The sequence below is a fragment of the Scleropages formosus genome, chromosome 15 (assembly GCF_900964775.1).
Source record: "Scleropages formosus chromosome 15, fSclFor1.1, whole genome shotgun sequence".
NCBI lineage: Eukaryota > Metazoa > Chordata > Actinopteri > Osteoglossiformes > Osteoglossidae > Scleropages > Scleropages formosus.
In genome coordinates this window covers 8,820,796-8,837,169 of record NC_041820.1, presented here as the reverse complement: position 1 = coordinate 8,837,169, position 16,374 = coordinate 8,820,796, and the positions used below count along the sequence as shown (strand labels likewise).

The 16,374-nt window shown below is 42.9% G+C and overlaps 2 protein-coding genes across 3 annotated transcripts; one reads left to right on the top strand and one right to left on the bottom strand.

The window, feature by feature from the left end:
- The first annotated feature begins 257 nt into the window (after window positions 1–257).
- crls1 (cardiolipin synthase 1) lies at window positions 258–6,125 on the top strand. Of its 2 annotated transcripts, none has more exons than XM_029258745.1 (7): window positions 258–1,062; window positions 2,327–2,464; window positions 3,590–3,719; window positions 3,899–3,984; window positions 4,846–4,914; window positions 5,057–5,148; window positions 5,777–6,125. In XM_029258745.1, the coding sequence occupies exons 1-7, from the start codon at window positions 460–462 to the stop codon at window positions 5,865–5,867; spliced, it is 1,209 nt and encodes a 402-aa protein (XP_029114578.1). In that variant the 5' UTR covers window positions 258–459; the 3' UTR covers window positions 5,868–6,125. The 2 variants fall into 2 exon arrangements, with proteins under 2 accessions (XP_029114578.1, XP_029114579.1); XM_029258746.1 differs by having other exon boundaries at window positions 512–1,076.
- A 668-nt stretch (window positions 6,126–6,793) lies between these two features.
- Window positions 6,794–9,902, bottom strand: LOC108932365 (leucine-rich repeat neuronal protein 4-like). Its single transcript, XM_018748712.2, has 4 exons — window positions 9,703–9,902; window positions 8,769–9,094; window positions 8,478–8,619; window positions 6,794–8,057 (listed from the first exon to the last, which is right to left on the bottom strand). The coding sequence occupies exons 2-4, from the start codon at window positions 9,079–9,081 to the stop codon at window positions 7,109–7,111; spliced, it is 1,404 nt and encodes a 467-aa protein (XP_018604228.1). The 5' UTR covers window positions 9,082–9,094; window positions 9,703–9,902; the 3' UTR covers window positions 6,794–7,108.
- Between the last annotated feature and the right edge of the window lie 6,472 nt (window positions 9,903–16,374).

Genomic DNA, 16,374 nt, shown 5'->3' with positions numbered 1-16,374 from the left:
AGGTAATTTACCAAGACAAGTTAGTTACACCCTCTCTGCTGTAGTGGGTAAATAATTCATTGCGACCTTAACTTAAGTCGCTTTGCAGAGCGTCTGCTAAATGTATTCCATTTGAAACCCCCATATTCTTCACCTGTCACATAAAGAGTGTCGCGAAACGAACATTCATTTATTTTCATTTTATCCCTAATACAATCCCCGGTCGCGTTTAATCTCCCAGGCGCCGCACCCGAGCTCTCGTGCTGCCTTGAAGCCGCACTGCTTTTCGTCCTGTCGTAAAACTAGTCGAACCGGAATACGGCACGGTGGCACATGTACGGCCGAAGCGAATGTTACCGATTTATTATTGCACATAAAAATGTGAGGGAAAAGAAGACAGATGCTGTTGTTGACGTCTGAGGAACTTTTAGAGAAGTCGAAGGAGTTTCTTTGGGGAGCGGCTGCTAGTTCTGCCGTGGCATGTTGTTGCTCGCGCTCTGCAGGCGGCACTGGGCGCGCCTGGCCCTGGGCTCCGGCTCCGCTCGCGCGGCTCAACAGCTGAACGGCGCCCGCGGGCCCGCCGCGCTCTGCGCGAGGGAGTGGAGCGCGCGCGGCCACAGGTCAGAGCGGCGGGCGCTCGCGCACAGCAGCAGGCTCGGGATCAGCGTGTGCGCGCGGGGACAGTGGACCGCCACTTCATCATCATCATGCTGTCACACTCGCGGAAGGAGGACTCGTGCGAATCCCCGCGATGGGGGGAGCGCTGCGGCGCTGCTGCTGCTGGGGCCCGGGTTCGGACCCTGCCTGTCCCCGTCCCCCGGCTTCGGAGTGACCTCAGGCTCGGTCCGGCCGGGAGCTCCTCAGGGTCCCGGTCCCAGCCCCAGGCCCAGGTCCTACAGCAACAGGCCCGGACGACCTCAGGCTCAGCCGGAGGGGGAAGAGGAGCTCACCCCCCAGGGCCCCGGGGAGAGAGCAGCAGCAGCAGCAGGAGGAGGAGGAGGAGGAGGACGCGGGTCTGGACCCCCGAAAAGAGACCCCCCGCCGGCAGCAAACCAGGGACTGTCTCATTTGAAAGAGCAGCTGGTAAGGCTCTGCTTGTAAGTACAGGCCTAACGTAACGAGTAGCTGCTGGTTCGAGCCCCACTCAACTCGCTCTGTGTGAGCAATAAATTATGATAATGCTTTTAGTAGTTTACTACACACACATTCATTGAATACATATTTATATTTATACATATTTATCAGTCACGTGTTCTAATTATTATTAGCTGACGTGTTTCTCCCACCCACGCAACTTGGTCTTGGGTACAGTTGTAACACAGTGTAACTTACAAGCTGCTTTCAAATTGTTTACCTATAGAACTGGGTAATTTTTTTTTACTGGAACAGTTTAGGGGGGTACCTTGCTTAAGCCTTCTACAGCCAGAGGTGGGGATTGAACCCACAACCTTTAGACCCAAAAGGCAGTAACTCTAAACACTGTACTATTAGCTCTCTGTAGTTTCAGTCCTGTGTATTTACAACATTGATTTGTGACATTATTATGCGACATTGTTGAAGTTGCGCTCCAACGGTACTGCCTGAACTGTAAGACCGCAAGGTGTGTGTGTCAAGTCCCATCCCCTCTATCGCTACTCTAACAACAAGCAAGACACTGACCTTCAACTACACCGGTATAGTACCTGGCTCTATAACTGTCGATGGACTGTATGGATGGCGGTTGCTGCCGGGAGTCTCTGCTGTAGTACCCTTGAGAAAGGTGCTTCCCTTGCCACCTGGGGTCAGCTGGTAGTGTAGCAGTTAGAGTTATTCCCTTTGGATGGTTGTGGGTTCAAACCCCACCTCCCGCTGTAGTACCCGGCTTGCGCAAGGTGCTTACCCTACACTGTACTACTAAATTAGCCGGCTCTATAAATGGGTAAATAATTGCAGGTATCTTAACGTTGTAAGTTGCTTTGATGAAAAGTGTCAGCTAAGTAAAGGTAATTACTCCACTAAAAATACTCAGCTTTATAAACAGGTCAAAATCTAGATGTTGTTGCAGGCAAAAGTGTCAGAAAAGCAAGTAATTAATATTCATGATGGCTTTTGCCGTTATTAGCCCGTTTTGCGTAGTTATTCACTGGGTATTTTGTGAGCCGCATTGTTCTCGCAAAGGTGGTGTTATTTTAACTGTTCGGGTATTACAGGGTGAAGGAAAAGGTTTGTTTGCCACGAATAAGTTAAAGATCAAAGACAAATTAAAATTTTGAATCAGTGCTTATCCTCTGTATCTTCCATAACTTTGCATTGTTGTGTGTGTTCTGCACCTGATCTGCAAAGACTTTTTCCTCCTCATATTTTTTAGTATGAAAATCCATGGACAATCCCGAACCTCCTGTGCATGGCCAGAATGGGGCTGGCTCCAGTCCTGGGGTATTTGATTGTGGAACAGTATTTCCATCTCTCCCTCGGCCTTTTCGTTTTAGCAGGAGCGACAGATCTGGTGAGTTCTTCAGAAATGCCGACACTGTCATCGATCTGGATAAAGTGAAGGTCACCAGCAGAACGAATCTTCTCGGTGATGCATATAAGAAATGAGTTTGTCCATCAGCACTAAGATAACTAGGAGCACCTAATGTTGCTTTTTTTGTGAGAACTTACAAAGACGCTACAGGTGGTCCTCAGTTTATGACTACCTTCTGTTCCAAAGATCCCATCGTGAGTCGACTTTCTCGCAAGTCGAAAATGTAATTGTATTATTTGAACTGTAAGGGTATACTATAAAGAATTTACGTGAATGATGTATAATAGGGCTTTGTAGTATTTTCTCACTGATCTTAAGATATTTCTCTCACACACATTGTCTGAAGCTGCTTGTCCCAAGCGGGGTCGCGGTGAACCGGAGCCTAACCTGGCAACACAGGGCGTAAGGCTGGAGGGGGAGGGGACGCACCCAGGATGGGACGCCAGTCCGTCACAAGGCACCCCAAGTGGGAATCGAACCCCAGACCCACCAGAGAGCAGGCGCAGGGCAAACCCACTGCACCCCCCTTTAAGATAGTTCATATAAGGAATAATAATATAACTTCAGTACAGTGTTATAATTATGTTTTCACGCAGCACTATTATTTTAACTTTTATTTCTAAATCACTTGTTGCTTTTGCAAGCAAATCTAATCTTTGCTTTTTCTTTTCAGCACCACCGGAACACTCGCTTTTTCACTTGGTAGCTATTGCAAATAAAAAGTAACTTGAAGGGGAATCATTCGCAAACAGTTTTGTAAACAAAATACAGTCACTGTTAGACACCCAAAACATCTACAATAACACCCAAACAATTACAGGCATATGATACCTTGCGGCAGCTCAGTGAGCCAGTGTTGTCATACAGCTGGTGGACAGTTGCCGTTAGACGTTATGACCAAATGTCAGGACTTGAAAATACTTTAATACGGTTGATGGAACGGCCGTCATAAGTCTGAGTTGTCATAAATGCCAAGTGATGTAAGTTGAGGGTCACCTGTATAGAGTGTGTGTGATGTAAATGTTAGCAAGGAGCCTTATGTTTTGCCTAGTTGATGGGTTTTTTTTTTTTTTTTTTTCCTCTCCTCCCATATTTTCCCTGCAGCTGGATGGCTACATCGCTCGCAACTGGGCCAATCAGAAGTCAGCTTTGGGCAGCGCTCTCGACCCATTGGCTGATAAAATCCTGATCAGTGTGCTGTATGTAAGTTTGACTTACGCCAGTCTTATCCCAGGTAAGCAGGACAGCAGCAAACTAGGTGGTGTAAATATCTGTAAGCCATTTTAATATCCCTCTGAGGCCACTGTTAGTTAAGATATCCATACCCAGAAGAATCTTCAACAGCATTTGCAAAGTAAAAATTGTTGTATAAAAGGAAATATAACAAGTGTCAATTTCATATGTGTTTTGCAGCTCCTCTCACAGCATTGGTGATTTCAAGAGATGTAGCCCTCATTGCTGCAGTTTTCTACGTTCGCTATAAAACGATTCCCCCTCCGGTAAGTGTGTTGAAAGCAAGGTCACATTTTTGTGATGCTCACAATACCGTTAATCTGAGCAGAGGCTGTACAGTCATACCTCCAGTTATGAATGGTTGAGTTATGGAATTTTAGTGGAATTTCCTCATTTTTCAAAAGTTTTGTCTCAGAGAAATACAACTTTTTCGCATGCTGCAGTTTACTGAAATTTTTGTAGCAGAGCAAAGGCAACCCGTATTTACCCATTGAGCTGATAGATGGCAGTAAAGTGCACCCATGCAAAATAAGAGCATCCGACTGATTTAATTCGGCTTAGGTCGGAGGTCTTTAGAACTCATAGCTGCTCTAATAGCAGTAAAAAAGATGTTTCTGTGGAGGCACAAGCGCAGATAGTAAAGAAAGTCGAAAGTACTGATGATGAGGAAAGACGAACGGTAGATAGCGAATTGGAGTTTGTAGGGACAGGATATTCGTAGTTTAAGTAACTTTGAGCTTTGATTTTAATGTAGCTCAAAGTTGATATAAATAACAAAATAGCTTAAAGGAATAATGTTTTGTGGCGTGTTCTTTATTGTAGTTATATCCGTTTTTTTTTTTTGTTGTTTTTTTTTTCTTTTTTCAGAACATAACCAGCAAGTTGGTCAAGTGATGGCTGTATTATTATACTTTTATTTCTTGTGATTTATGGCTAAAGTGACTTTGGGGTTATGAACAACACAAACTACAAGTTAGTCAGTCCCAATTATGTCCTGTGTATTTTTTAATCCTTATAGGTAAAAGTGCCTTTTTACCTCCAGGACATCTATGGTCTAAAGTCGTTAGTGATTCTGTCATGATAGGAAATTCTGTTGAAATAAATTCTTTTTCTTGTACTACCCAAAGAGAACTCTCAGCAAGTACTTCAATCCGTGCTATGCCACCGCTCAGCTTAAACCAACGTTAATCAGTAAGGTAAATCCTTCCCGTTGGTCTTTGTTTGTTTGTTTAACGTTGTTGTTGTTTTGAAAAAGCATTGACTACAGTGACATTGTTGATCGTCGCTGAAGGACCGTAAAGGGTGACTCGCCCCGTTGCTCTTTCTGTTGTTGTTCAGGTGAACACTGTCGTCCAGCTGGTGTTGGCAGCAGCCACTTTAGCTGCCCCAGTTTTTCACTACACAGACAGTGCATTCCTTCAAGCTCTCTGGTAAGAGATGAAAATATATTCATTGATTTTCCTTATATTCATTATCAATAACCACTTGCCCAATGCAGCACTGAGGTGGTCCTGAATCTATCCCAGAAAGCATAGGGCATGAGGCAGGGTACACCCTGGATCAGATATTAATCAGTCCCAGGGCAGTCACACACTCATTCAGTCACACATACACGCACGTATCTGTTGCGACTGTGGGAAGAAACCACAGCACCTGCAGAAATCCCACGTGACACAGAGAACATGCAAGCTCCACACAGACATGCACCACATTTGTTCCCACATCCATACACACAGATCAGGAGCTGTGAGGCACCAGCCATACTGACTGTGTCACCGTTTTTCCCTGTCAGAAATTAAAATTTTTTTACGCCATTGCAACATGTCAGAACAAAATATTACCCGGCTTTGTATTTCGAAAAGCACGTAGGTTTATTCATTTTTGCAAGACCAGAGTAAGAGCTCGTAAACTACTGAAAGCCTGACCATGCAGATGTAAGTTTTTAAGTTTGGTGTGCAGTTGATTGTATAGCATAAAGTCATGAATCAGATAACATTAAATGAAAACAAGTTTTCATAATTTATCTTGAATCATGAACTGAATATTTTTCTTTTTCAGGCTTATAACTGCACTGACCACTGCTGCATCAGGTTACAGTTATTATCATTATGGGAAAAAGACCGTTGAAGTTTTGAACAGGACAAAGTGATGTTGCCATGGAAATGACTTTACTGACACAACACGGGATGATGGGGCTGCAGCTGTCCTGTAGAGAATCGGGTTGTGGAAACCCTTCCAAAATGGTGGTAAACTGAAATATGTTTGTAGAAAAAAATAATTTTCATATTGGAGGATGGGAATCTGATATTTTGATATTTTTACAATCATGAACATCTTTGATCTTTTCCTATTCTTTTTGGTCCAAATCTGAAAAAGATTTATATGTAACATATGTGTCACATGTAGCAAATATCTGATATAAATAAAATATAAAAACACAATACATATATATATTTGCGTAATATGTCTGTGAGATATGTCTTATGGTCTAAAGATGATTTTAAGAAAGCCAAAGAAATCTTGATTACTGGAAATATGGTTTCTCAAGATTGGCTTGGTGCTATAATTCAGAATTTTTCTGTAGAAGAATGTGTCAGAGGACCACTGATGACTGTAATAAACTGCAATAATTATTTATTAAATAACACTTTTGAATTAATGCAGATTAAGGAGCTTAATTTTTGTACTGTGATCCTGAGCAGAAAATTGTGACCAATATGGAAAAGTTTACTCATTTTTAGGTTAATTTTTTTAATGGTAATAACAAAATAAACAATTAAAAAATATTTATCGCAAAACCTGTCAGCCATCACTCAGCTGCTTTACTGATTCGTGTAGACATTTCTAGTTTTGTAACTGAGCGCTGTAGGAAATTTAGTAACGTTCATTACACAAATGAAAGTTTAGCGTTAACATCAATACAGTTGAAGACAAGTGGAATTAACTAATCTGGGCACTTGGAAATTTTTATTTATTAAAAAGGAAGTATAAAAAAATACAATAAGGTTTATAGGCATTCATAACTAATTTGAAACGCTGTAATCATGGCATTACGTTGATCAAAAAAAATACAGCGTATCATTTTGAATAATTTAGGGAACCAAGATCTCCAGTTTAAACACAGAAAAGTTCCAAACCAAAAACTATATAAAAGAGTGGGTTATAAACACACTGTTCTATACTAATTTATCTTTCCTTTTCAAAAAAATGCAAAGCAGGCTCTATATACAATTTGTGGAACGCAAAAATATATTCAGTGGAATTTTCATTGGCATTTTTAAAAAAAAAAAATTCTAATCCACTTGTGACAAAGACTTGCTGATGAGAATCTACAGCATGGTAAGCAGCTTAGAATCAATATAATTCCAGGCTCTTAAAGGCGCTGCTGCTCTAAATCCTGAAGATGTTGGTGGAGGAGCCAAGCCTTTCCTCTGGGCTGCAGAAGGCTGGGTTGGGGATGGAGATCAAGCTGGTGAGGTGAGGGCTCGCCAGTGGCGGCTTCTTGCACTGTTTGTACAGGAATACGCTCAGAACCACGGTGACCACCGCGAGAAGTCCGGCTATGCCCGCTAGGGCGTAAAGGTAGGGTTTGTTGTTCACGCCGGTGCTGAAGGCCACGCATGTCGGCTGCGAGGAACCTGCCTGGTTCTCTGCTTTCAAACAGATGTTGTACTCTTGACCCCCCAGCAGACTGAACACGGTGGATCTTCGGAACATGGAGTTGACCCTTTGGGTCATCGGGTAGCCTCCCTCCACCTGCTCTACCTCCAGGAGGTAATGCTCCACGTGGGAGGATGGGGCGCACCACGCGACCTGTACCGAATTGTGCGTGACCTCCCCCACAGACATGGGAGGGGTACCTGGAGGCTCCGAGGCTGGACTTTGACCCGGGCACAAGCAGTTGTGAAACATTTCCCTGCAGGGTTTCTGGAGATGAGTACAAGGGTCGTAATTGCATTTTTGGATTGGACCGCTACCCATTTTTCCAGCCTTGACACCAGTGTCATCGTTCTCATAATAACTGTAGTCGTCAAAATCAACAGGTATTACATCTACACCCTTCGCAGTAGGCTGTTTAAGGTGAACGCTCGACGTAGGGGCCGCAGTGGGGGTCGTGAACTGTAAATCGGAAGTTGTCGGTAACGCGGTGCTCTTTAGCACCCCCGCTGGGGAGGAGAATGCGTTCAGCTGGTGTGTGGTTGACAAAGGGTCTTCGGTGCCTGCCCAGTTCATGTGGTTTTCCAATGTCATCGTGATGTCTTGGTCATCTGTAAACGCACCTGCTGTGGAGGCTGTTCCAGGTACCCCCTCCGATGAGTTGGCTACTGCGTTGCCATAGCTGCAAATGGAAATAAATGGTTACATAAACCTGTGCATATTGTTTAGTTTATTTACATTTATTAATTTAGCTGATGCTTTTCTCCAAAGCGACTTAGTGTTAAGGTTACAATTTTTTGCACATTTGTACAGCTGGGTAATTTTATTGGTGCAACTGAGGTTAAGTTCCCTGCTCAAGGGTACTACAGCTAAAAGTGGGGATCGAACCTGCGACTTTTGGATCTAAATGCAGTAGCTTGCTTGCTTGCTTATTTATTTATTTAGCAAGCAAGCATATTTTTGAATACATTTCATGTGACTGGCTGCTATTGTGAAACTATTTGGTATTATTTTACTATGTTACAAGAATCCTCCACGGATGTGGGTAACGGTGGTCCAGAGCCTATCAGTATCCCTCCTTGTGAGAAATCGTAGTTCTTACCTTGTTCTCTCAGCAGCAGAGACAGGTGGGGTCGTAGTGGGTTGGCGATCCTTCACAGCAATGAAGGGGCTGTTCGAAAAGCTCGGAGATCCAGATGTTGAAAGTGGGGGTTTGCTCTCTGGAGGGGCCAGATCTCTGACACCTGCAAACGGATACCATGCAGTCAGTTTCTCTGTTTACGCATAATATTACTGTGTGTACAGTGACAAAAGCATTACACTGAATTTACACGTTATGGCAGCGCAACACCGTACCATATTTTTGGATCTCAAAACTTGTATGGACACACACCTGACGGTAACACAGTTGACATTTCTGTGGTTACAGAGGAAGAGTTCTGGCACTGTGTGCAATTTTCCAGGGACTTCGTAAACACGCGGTCTGTTGAATTTTGCAGATCGTCTCTCGGCATGCTGTAGGTCTGAGACCAGCAGTCGCAGGTGCCGTTTGACCCAGGCCGTCTGCTGTCGCCGTCGGTGGAATTAACAGAAGGACTCGTATCCATGGCCGTGGTGCTGATTTGTTGGCGCGGAGCCTCCGTTGTGCTGCTTCGAGCCTTTCCGGAAGCACATATGAACACCACGCACCCCACGATCAAGAGCATTTTCGACCACTCCCTGTAAGTTAAAACGGGACACACCTTAAAAACAGCAGATCCACTCATTGCGTACTTGCAGGCGCTTCTGATTTTATAAATTAAAATAATTCCTTATCTGACACCTTTGCCCAAGGGGACTTAACAGTGTTAGATAATCAACTTTACACCAATTTTTCACCCTTTTACACCGCAGGGTTTTCTTACTGCATCAGTTCAGGGCAAGTACCTTGATCAAGAAAACTACAGCAGGAGTTTCAACGAGGATTTGAACCAGGAACCTTCCAATTATAAAGGGATGGCAGTAAACCACCACCAGTTGGTGCTTTTAAATCTGTTTTCTATACAGAAAACATCAGGTAGAATCATATTTTCTCCCAGATTACATCAACATATAAATATAACTATAGAAATATTCTTAAACCTAAGATACAGATTTAATGTGGCTAAACCTCCCACACAGAGAGAGAGACACACACACACTGTGAAATGCCTTCGGTTCCCTCCCTTTCTGTTACACCAAGCAAGTAAAATTCCATTAAATCTCTCTTAATTTTGCAGTTAAATTCACTTTATTTGTCCTCCTCCCCCCAGTCACAGCACATTTAGGACCTAGAAAGCAGATCTCACCTGATGTTCTCCGCGTTCCGGTGCTAAGAGAGGCGCGAGTCCCACAGGTGTCTGCTCGGTGTGGAAGGATGACCCGACTCCTGCCCCCAGCCCAGTGCGTCAAAGTAGCTTTATACCAGCCGGAGACGCTCTCTGGAATGCCGAGGGTGAGGGGGAGTGAGGCCGAGAGCCTGACTCACACCTCACGTCCACGCACACGCGCAGAATTTCGGGAAGGACTAGTTGCGCTTTTTCTCCGTCCTTAAATTACAGGTAGGTCTGAGAGCATGTTTAAATGGCATATAATGTCTCTATCACTTTTTGTATTATTGTCTATTATAGATGGCAAAAGCAAAAACTGCCAAATTCTTTTTCTCTGGAAATGTAAGGCTCCGTGCCGCTGTGTAAACAATCTGAAAATAAGGATTTCATTCAAAAGTTGCCTCCTAGAAATCTGCGCTTGTTCTTTAGTAATGTGCAATATTACTGTTCAGTTATTCTCTGTTAAAGTGTTCTTGATGGAATCCAGATAAAGATGAAAAAAATAATAGACTAAGAAGACAAAAACCCTGCAATGGTAACTAATAGTTATAACAATAATAATAATAATAATGAATAATAATTATTATTATACATATACAGTATACAGTACATATTTTCTCTTGAAGATGGTAGGTCCATATTAGAAAATAGAATGACTTCATAAAGAAATGTTAATTGATGAACAAGGCCAACAACAGCAATAAATCAGATTTTTTTTTTTCTCATACTGTTTTACTGCAAAATAACTTTTCTATTTTTTTAATCTTATTTTGTCTTACTTGTCCACACTTACAGGTATGATGAGGACGACTCAGTGATGTCATACTAGTGTGTGTGTGTGTGTGTGTGTGTGTGTGTGTGTGTGTGTGTGTGTGTGTGTGTGTGTGTACGTGCGCCTTGCATCAGCATTGTGTGAGTGGCTCCATGAGCAGGTATGAATCACTCTCTCACCATGGACACCCCCCCCCCCCGACCCCCATCCTGATCCAACACAGACCACTCCTGAATTTCTGCCTGGCAGCTGCAGAGATAAGAGTTTGGTCAGGGAGCCCAACAGAGCGCGGTGCCTTCGCAGTGCAACGTTGAACTTGTCATGTAATATATTGATTACTTAAATGTGTTTCGAAACATCTCTGAGCTTCATGAAACTGGGCACTGACAATATGAATTATTGCGCCATCCAGCTTTGGTCTTAAGGTCATTTTCTAAGTAATGGTCATGACTTTATGGTCATTAAATTATAGTTACTACGTGAATCTCTGTGAAGTTTCTTATACTCGTTTTGAACTTTTTTTTATTTTTTTATTTTTTAAAATGCCATTCCGTACAAGATAAAAAAACTGATATTTCAAGCATGTGAGAAATGTCCAGGTCTAACGGTCCTCCTTTCATTGTGTCACTAAATCTGCTCTGATTGAGTGTTTTCTCCACCCCTTGCAGATGTGTCCTTGTAGCAGTAGGGCAGCATCCCTCCCCCATGTTTTCTCACAATTAACGCTCCGAACGGGAGTGAAGCACAACAGCACGTGGCCCACGTAGGGTGCTGCCTTTACAGTTTCCTCTTCTCTCATATCACCACCTGGAGAATGAAGGCATCCCTTCTGATAAATGCACAATGCAACCAAAATTCTATTATTATAGTTGGGTTTTTTTTTTTCTTCTTCATTTTCCATTCGGTTTCGTTAGGTTAATCATACTTTTGGTGTTAGTTCATACTGTATGTCAGTTTTTAGAAAGAATATTCCACATTCTTGAATTTGGCAAATTTTGGCATTGAATATTCCAGTACCTTTTATGATCAGATGCTTTCTACAACGTTTGGGAATTTTCTGCAATGTTCTGTTGGCTTCTACAATTGTTCAATGGCTGCTATGTTTCAGTGCTTTTCTGGAACGTTCCAGTGCTTTCTCGAATGCTCTAGATTGTTTGGACACATGCAGAATATATGTAAATTCTTGAAAACTTTCATAAAATTAGTGAAAGCAAGATTCTGTGGCTAAAACTGACACTCTGGTATTTGTGTAATCAGTAAATTTTAATCATAATCAAAAATTAAGAACTCTGAAAAACTTTGTTGCAGTGTGTAACTATTTCTTATACAGGGTCATCATTTACCAAGAATGACAAAAATTCGATTTATTTTTATTTAAAACACAAACCATCAAACAGACATTTGAAGCCACGGAGTTCAACTCCGGGAGACGACATTCCGTCCTAAAGTCCCGAGCCGTATTCTTAGGATCGGAAAAGTCAGATTAATGAATCAATCGGAGGATTAGACAGATCTGCGAATGTCAAAATGCGGCCTGACGCCGGCGTATGTTAGGTACGAAATGGATTCGTGGGTTCAGCAGCTGAAGTGAACAAGGGGACTTTTGGGGACAATAGAGGGAGACACAGTACAGCCTTTAAAGCAGGATGTCTGAAGTGTGCACTCACACAGCGACTATTACCTTCTTATCGTCTGGTACCCTAAGCTACTCGCAATTTATCTGCTTTGACACCTCCTCTCAACTGGAATGAAAGGAATTCAGATCAGATCACTTATTTATTTATTCTTATATATTTAATGTTTAACTGACATTTTGTTTCTCCAGCGTCGCAGTGATTACGGATGAGCACAAAGGTACAATGATTTACCATTTTTGCAGCTGGGTGTTTATTATTTATTTATTTTTTTGGTATCAATACTGGGTAAATATCTTCATCAAGGGTACTGCAGGGGGATTTGAACTCAGGACCTTTGATTACAAGGTAACAGCACTAACTATAATGCACTCTGATCCTTAGGAAGATGTACATTATATGCTTCTTATACATTTATGTTTCTATTGTGGTATGTCAGTTCTTATTATATTATATTTTTATTATTGCAATATTCTATGGGGGGCTGCGGTGGCGCAGTGGGTTGGACCGGGTCCTGCTCTCCGGTGGGTCTGGGGTTCGAGTCCCGCTTGGGGTGCCTTGCGACGGACTGGCGTCCCGTCCTGGGTGTGTCCCCTTCCCCCTCCAGGCCTTACGCCCTGTGTTGCCGAGTCAGGCTCCGGTTCCCCGTGACTCCGTATGGGACAAGCGGTTCTGAAAATGTGTGTGTGTGTGTGTGTGTAATATTCTATATTATAATATATAATTGTGTATATGCAGTACTATATACAGTATAGGGGGTGCGGTGGCGCAGTGGGTTGGACCACAGTCCTGCTGTCCAGTGGGTCTGGGGTTCAAGTCCCGCTTGGGGTGCCTTGCGACAGACTGGCGTCCCGTCCTGGGTGTGTTCCCTCCCCCTCTGGCCTTACGCCCCTGTGTTCCCGGGTAGGCTCCGGTTCCCCGTGACCCCGTATGGGACAAGCGGTTCTGAAAATGTGTGTGTGTGTGTGTATACAGTATATAATAAATTGTATAGTTATATTATACCTTATTATAAAGGCTTCCATATGAAAATGCATAAAGTTCATGTTTTGCAACACTTGAAATGATAATGATACTTTTAGCGCTCTAGTTATAACAACACAATCCAAGCAGTGAATTCACAGAATATTATAAGATGAAGGTTGGTGTCGGTGTGAGCGAAGTGCGTAAGCGTGTGTTTTCAGAGCTCGGTGGAAGGTGATGTGACTGTGCTGTTTACCTCTCTGACCACGGTGAAGAGCTCAGTCCGGCACTGTGAGGTCAGAGACAATCGCTAACAAATGACATCTATTGTGGCTTTAACTCAAATGACACACTAGAAAAAAAAAAAAAGGGAAAAAAAAAAAATCTGGCCCTTCTCCTCCATAATCTTGACACAAAGCGGTATTTGTGTGACAATTTTCACTTCGCAGCCCTGGCAGAAATCCCTGCTGGAGCAGTTGGGGAAGGAAAAAAAAAAAAAAGCCTTCCTGTGTCATAGTAATGTAAAACCTCGCTGTTCCTATTGTCTGACTGGCAAGGGGCCCGAACCCAGCAAACCTCCAGGCTACAGACACCTGCCTCTTACAGGCCACGCAAGAGTAAAAATGGGGAAAGAGGGACAAACAAGGGAAAAGTGTGTGTGTGTGTGTGTGTGTGTGTGTGTGTGTGTGTGGCAGCGAAGGCTACGCAGCTGTGTGCTGATGGAACCCAAGAGGCAATGTTCTTCCCCGTTTCTTCAAAAAAAGAAAGGAAAAAAAACGTAAAAAACACAATGCAGCATTGAAAAGGACTTTAGGCCCAGCGCTTCGATGACTAACCTGCGAGGAATATGACATCACTAAAAAAACCGAACTTTTTAAAGGTTAAATATTATCGCATCCTGTGCAAAATACGCTTTTCTTAGTTGGCGTCACGCTTCATAACGGCAGAAGTTTTACATCTTTCTGCTGGGTTTTTTTGTTTAGAGGTAAAGAGAAGCGTTCCGATGAAGAGCCAACGCAGTAAAATACTTTGTTTCTACTTTTTTGGCTTCTCAGCAGGATGTCTGTAAAAATATAAAACACACATGAATTCTGAACGCTTGCTTAAATGTATAATTTTCCATGTAAAGCAGGTTTTTTTTTTGTTTTTTTTCCCCTCCCCTAAATATACGTTTACGGTTTATGGAAAAGTGTGTGTTTTTCCAGTCATAGTTGCAGTAAAAGTTTGCCATGGCAACCCGCTGTATACGGTATAATCCAGTAAAGCCGTGTGCGATAAGGAAACGTCAGTAACAATCATGAGCTTTTGAGATTTTCTCTGAAAAATGTGCCGAGCCGCTCCGTTATTCGCCGCTCTAACATTTTATCCGCGCAACTCTGGCGCGACACGAAGGTAACGCTTTGAGGCACATCGCTGTTTTCTAGGCACATTATTATTAATTCTGACTTATGACTTTCTTCAACAGATTATCAACTGGAATATTCTGAAAAAAGCAGGTATTTCATGTTTGGTGCTACATAAATACTTCATATTTGTTCGCTTCGATCGGACTTGATCTGTCGGGCTGGAGAGGGTGAGCGATTATTCAAAAATGTATTTACTATAGCTGTATAGAGAATATTAAACGTGTTCCGACAATAAACATCTGGGACACGTGGGACAAGTGAAGCTGTGCGCACAGTGCCAACGTTTGTGACATTTGCGTGCAGCTTCTTCGCTAGATCGTTAAAAATGATTTTGACATCTTCATATTCCAGGTGGAATGCATATAATGATTTAATACTGTATGTTTTAACTGAAGAGAAACATGTAAAAACCATGAGGTTTTTTACATTCATTTAGCAAATGCTTTTCCTCAAACTTTATGTAGTTACCAGCCTACACACCTTATTCACCGTGGTGACTTACACTGCTAGATACACTACTTACACTGGGTCACTCATCCATACATCAGTGGAACACACTCTCACTCACACACTACAGGTGAACCTGAACAGCATGTCTTTGGACGGTGGGAGGAAACCAGAGCACCTGGAGGAAACCCACGCAGACAGGGGAGAACATGCAAATTCCACACAGACTGAGCAGGGACCAAACCCACATCCTGTCGCACCACCCAGGTGCCGCCCTTCTTCACATGTGTGGATGGGGGTAAGAAAAGGACATTTCTCAGCGCATCACAATACAGGTAAAAATGCCAGCAAACAAACATTTCTGGAGTGATTGTTATCCCTGTGTACGCAACAGCAGGTGGGGCTGCGGTGCTTGTGCAGTAAAAATACTCTATTTTCTTCCTCCTAGATCCGCTTCTTATCATTTCTGTACACTATTTTACTGTCTAGTTCATTGTCTCTTACACAGCACTTATTAATACCACTGACTGGGAACTTTGTGGGAAAGTCCTACAACAATTTTAAGAAAATCACATTTGTCTTACTTTTTGTCCATAGATTTAACTGGAGATGTAAAATAACACACAAACTAGTGCATCTGTATTATATTATCACTCACACACTGTCTACAACCGCTCATCCCAAGCAGGGTCGCGGCAAACCGGAGCCTAACCCGGCAATACAGGGTGCAAGGCTGGAGGGGGAGGGGACACACCCAGGATGGGACACCAGTCCATCACAAGGCACCCCAAGCAGGACTCCAACCCCAGACCCACAGCAGAGCAGCACCTGGCCAAGCCCACTGTGCCACCACACCCCCCCTGTATTATATTATATTATATTATATTATATTATATTATATTATATTATGTTTAAGGTTAGTATAATTATAATTATTAGTAACGTAATGTAACAGTTCATTAAAATCTGGTCAAAATTTTGAACACATTCCGATCTCTATTAAGACATTTGTAATGGCCAATATACTAATACGGTGTCAGAACTATCATTTGTTAAATTTTTTGGATATGATTAAGGGGAATGAATGACCTTTCTGCAATCACAGGTTTTCACACAGAGAAACACGTAACTACTCCATCCCTTGGAGACCATTTTCACTATACATAGTGCAGTTCGTCATCATTAAGTTGTACGCGGTTACTGTGTCAGTGCACAGTTCCAGGTCGATCGCATGTGACGCCCATGTTTTATCACCCTGACCATCTGAGACCGAAACTGTGGTTAGTTTTCTTTGGTGGACCGCATTAACATTTTTAAAGCGGATTTGGTGAGGAGGCCATGTTCGGACAGCGGTCGCCCCATGTGTGAGCCCTTGTGGAAGACCAATAGATCAGTCACCAAGCACTGGGTGCAGACAACCGCATCATCA

Excerpts from the sequence above, each read along its gene's own strand:
- crls1 (XM_029258745.1), top strand. The coding sequence starts at position 460 with ATGTTGTTGCTCGCGCTCTGCAGGCGGCACTGGGCGCGCCTGGCCCTG. Across the intron at positions 3,720-3,898 it reads TTACGCCAGTCTTATCCCAG|CTCCTCTCACAGCATTGGTG; the intron begins GTAAGCAGGACA and ends TGTGTTTTGCAG. Across the intron at positions 4,915-5,056 it reads AACCAACGTTAATCAGTAAG|GTGAACACTGTCGTCCAGCT; the intron begins GTAAATCCTTCC and ends GTTGTTGTTCAG.
- LOC108932365 (XM_018748712.2), bottom strand. The coding sequence starts at position 9,081 with ATGCTCTTGATCGTGGGGTGCGTGGTGTTCATATGTGCTTCCGGAAAG. Across the intron at positions 8,620-8,768 it reads GTCAACTGTGTTACCGTCAG|GTGTCAGAGATCTGGCCCCT; the intron begins GTGTGTGTCCAT and ends ATCCGTTTGCAG. Across the intron at positions 8,058-8,477 it reads TCTGCTGCTGAGAGAACAAG|CTATGGCAACGCAGTAGCCA; the intron begins GTAAGAACTACG and ends TTCCATTTGCAG.